This window comes from Pyrgilauda ruficollis, unplaced genomic scaffold (genome assembly GCF_017590135.1).
Source record: "Pyrgilauda ruficollis isolate IOZ18807 unplaced genomic scaffold, ASM1759013v1 scaffold530, whole genome shotgun sequence".
Lineage (NCBI taxonomy): Eukaryota > Metazoa > Chordata > Aves > Passeriformes > Passeridae > Pyrgilauda > Pyrgilauda ruficollis.
In genome coordinates this window covers 11,489-13,465 of record NW_024526934.1, presented here as the reverse complement: position 1 = coordinate 13,465, position 1,977 = coordinate 11,489, and the positions used below count along the sequence as shown (strand labels likewise).

The 1,977-nt window shown below is 66.6% G+C and overlaps 1 protein-coding gene across 2 annotated transcripts in view; it reads left to right on the top strand.

The window, feature by feature from the left end:
- The window catches only part of PAK4 (p21 (RAC1) activated kinase 4), a 12,680-nt gene that overhangs the window by 8,540 nt on the left and 2,163 nt on the right, over positions 1-1,977 (top strand). The window contains exons 4-9 of one of the 2 annotated variants that reach the window (XM_041480794.1): positions 1-277; positions 709-842; positions 918-1,044; positions 1,129-1,254; positions 1,645-1,779; positions 1,856-1,963. In XM_041480794.1, the coding sequence (XP_041336728.1) occupies positions 1-277; positions 709-842; positions 918-1,044; positions 1,129-1,254; positions 1,645-1,779; positions 1,856-1,963 (907 nt within the window). Of the gene's footprint in view, positions 278-708; positions 843-917; positions 1,255-1,644; positions 1,780-1,855; positions 1,964-1,977 lie in introns of both variants that reach the window. The other variant, XM_041480793.1, reaches the window with a different exon arrangement.

Here is a 1,977-nt window from a genome sequence, read left to right as displayed (position 1 = left end):
CCCCAAAGCCCCGGAGCCCCCGGCCCCGCGTCCCCCCGGCCCCGCGCCCGCCCCGGCGGGGGGACCCCAGCGCGTGTCCCACGAGCAGTTCCGGGCGGCGCTGCAGATGGTGGTGGACCCCGGCGACCCCCGCACCTACCTGGACAACTTCATCAAGATCGGCGAGGGCTCCACGGGCGTGGTGTGCATCGCCACCGTGCGCGGCTCCGGCAAGCTCGTGGCCGTCAAAAAGATGGACCTGCGCAAGCAGCAGCGGCGGGAGCTGCTCTTCAATGAGGTGAGGGCAGGGGCAGCCCTGGGGAGCCCTTGGGGGCCTTGGGGACACCTTGAGAGCCCTGGGGATCCCTTAAGGGCCTTGGGGAACCCTTGAGAACCCTGGGAACTTCTTGAGAGTCTTGGGGACCCCTTGAGAGCCCTGGGGACCCTTTAGGGGCCTTGGGGACACCTTGAGAGCCTTGGGGACACCTTGAGAGCTTTGGGAACCCCTTGAGGGCCTTGGGGATCCCTTGAGAGCCTTGGGGAACCCTTGAGAGCCTTGGGGACCCTCGGGGAGGGAGCTTCAGAGTCCCTCAGGAACCCCTTGGATCCCTCATGGCCCCCTCAAAGCCCCTCAAAGACCTCTTGGTGACCCACTAGGGACCTCCTGATGCCCTGGGGACCCCCGAGGACAGTCCCAGGCTCTGATCCCCGTATCCCCCCCCTCCCCAGGTGGTGATCATGCGGGACCACCAGCACGAGAACGTGGTGGAGATGTACAACAGTTACCTGGTGGGCGACGAGCTCTGGGTGGTCATGGAGTTCCTGGAGGGCGGCGCCCTGACGGACATCGTCACCCACACCAGGTGACTGGGGGCAGCAGAGGTGGCAGGGGGCGGCGGCAGGGCGGTGGCAGGGCGGTGACAGAGCGCTGTCCCCAGGATGTCCGAGGAGCAGATCGCGGCCGTGTGCCGCTCGGTGCTGCGGGCGCTCGCCGTGCTCCACGCCCAGGGCGTCATCCACCGCGACATCAAGAGCGACTCCATCCTCCTCACGCATGACGGGCGGGTAGGAACCCCCAGAAATCCCTCCCCCAAACCTCCCCCCGACCCTTTGGGGTCCCGCCCTGAGCGGCCCCGGCCCCGCTGGCAGGTGAAACTCTCGGATTTCGGCTTCTGCGCCCAAGTGAACAAGGACGTGCCGCGGCGCAAGTCCCTGGTGGGGACTCCGTACTGGATGGCCCCCGAGCTCATCTCCCGCCTGCCCTACGGCCCAGAGGTGGGTCAGGGGGCTTGGGGGAGTTTAGGGGGTCCTGGGGTTCATTGGGGGGTGTTTAGGGTGGGTTTCAGGGGGTTTGGGGTGGGTGTGTGGGCTCCCGAGTTCATCTCCTGCCTTCTCTGCCAGCTTGAGGTGTCTTGTGGGGAGTTTGGGATGGGTTTGAGGGTGCCCAGGGTGGGTTTGGAATGGGTTTAGGGGTGCCCAGCGTGGGTTTAGGGAGAACAGGGTGGGTCTGGGGTTCCCAGCGTATGTTTGAGGGGCTCCAAGTGGCCTCCCTTCCAGACCCCCCCATTCTGGATGCTGTATATATGGGAGGGGGGACATGGAGTGGGTTTGAGGGGCTCCCCCCTAACCCCCTCCTCATTTCTGGTGTGCCTGTCCCCCCCCCAGGTGGACATCTGGTCTCTGGGGGTGATGGTCATCGAGATGGTGGATGGGGAACCCCCTTATTTCAACGAGCCCCCCCTCAAAGCCATGAAGCTGATCCGGGACAACCTTCCCCCCCGGCTCAAGAATGGCCACAAGGTAACGCGGGGGGCAGTCCCCCCCTTTCTGGGCAGCCCCAGGGGGTGTCTGACCCCCCCCTTTCCGTCCCCCCCAGGTGTCCCCATCCCTGAAGGGGTTCCTGGAGCGGATGCTGGTGCGGGACCCGGCGCAGCGGGCGAGCGCCCCGGAGCTGCTGCGCCACCCCTTCCTGGGCGTGGCGGGGCCCCCCGCCTGCAT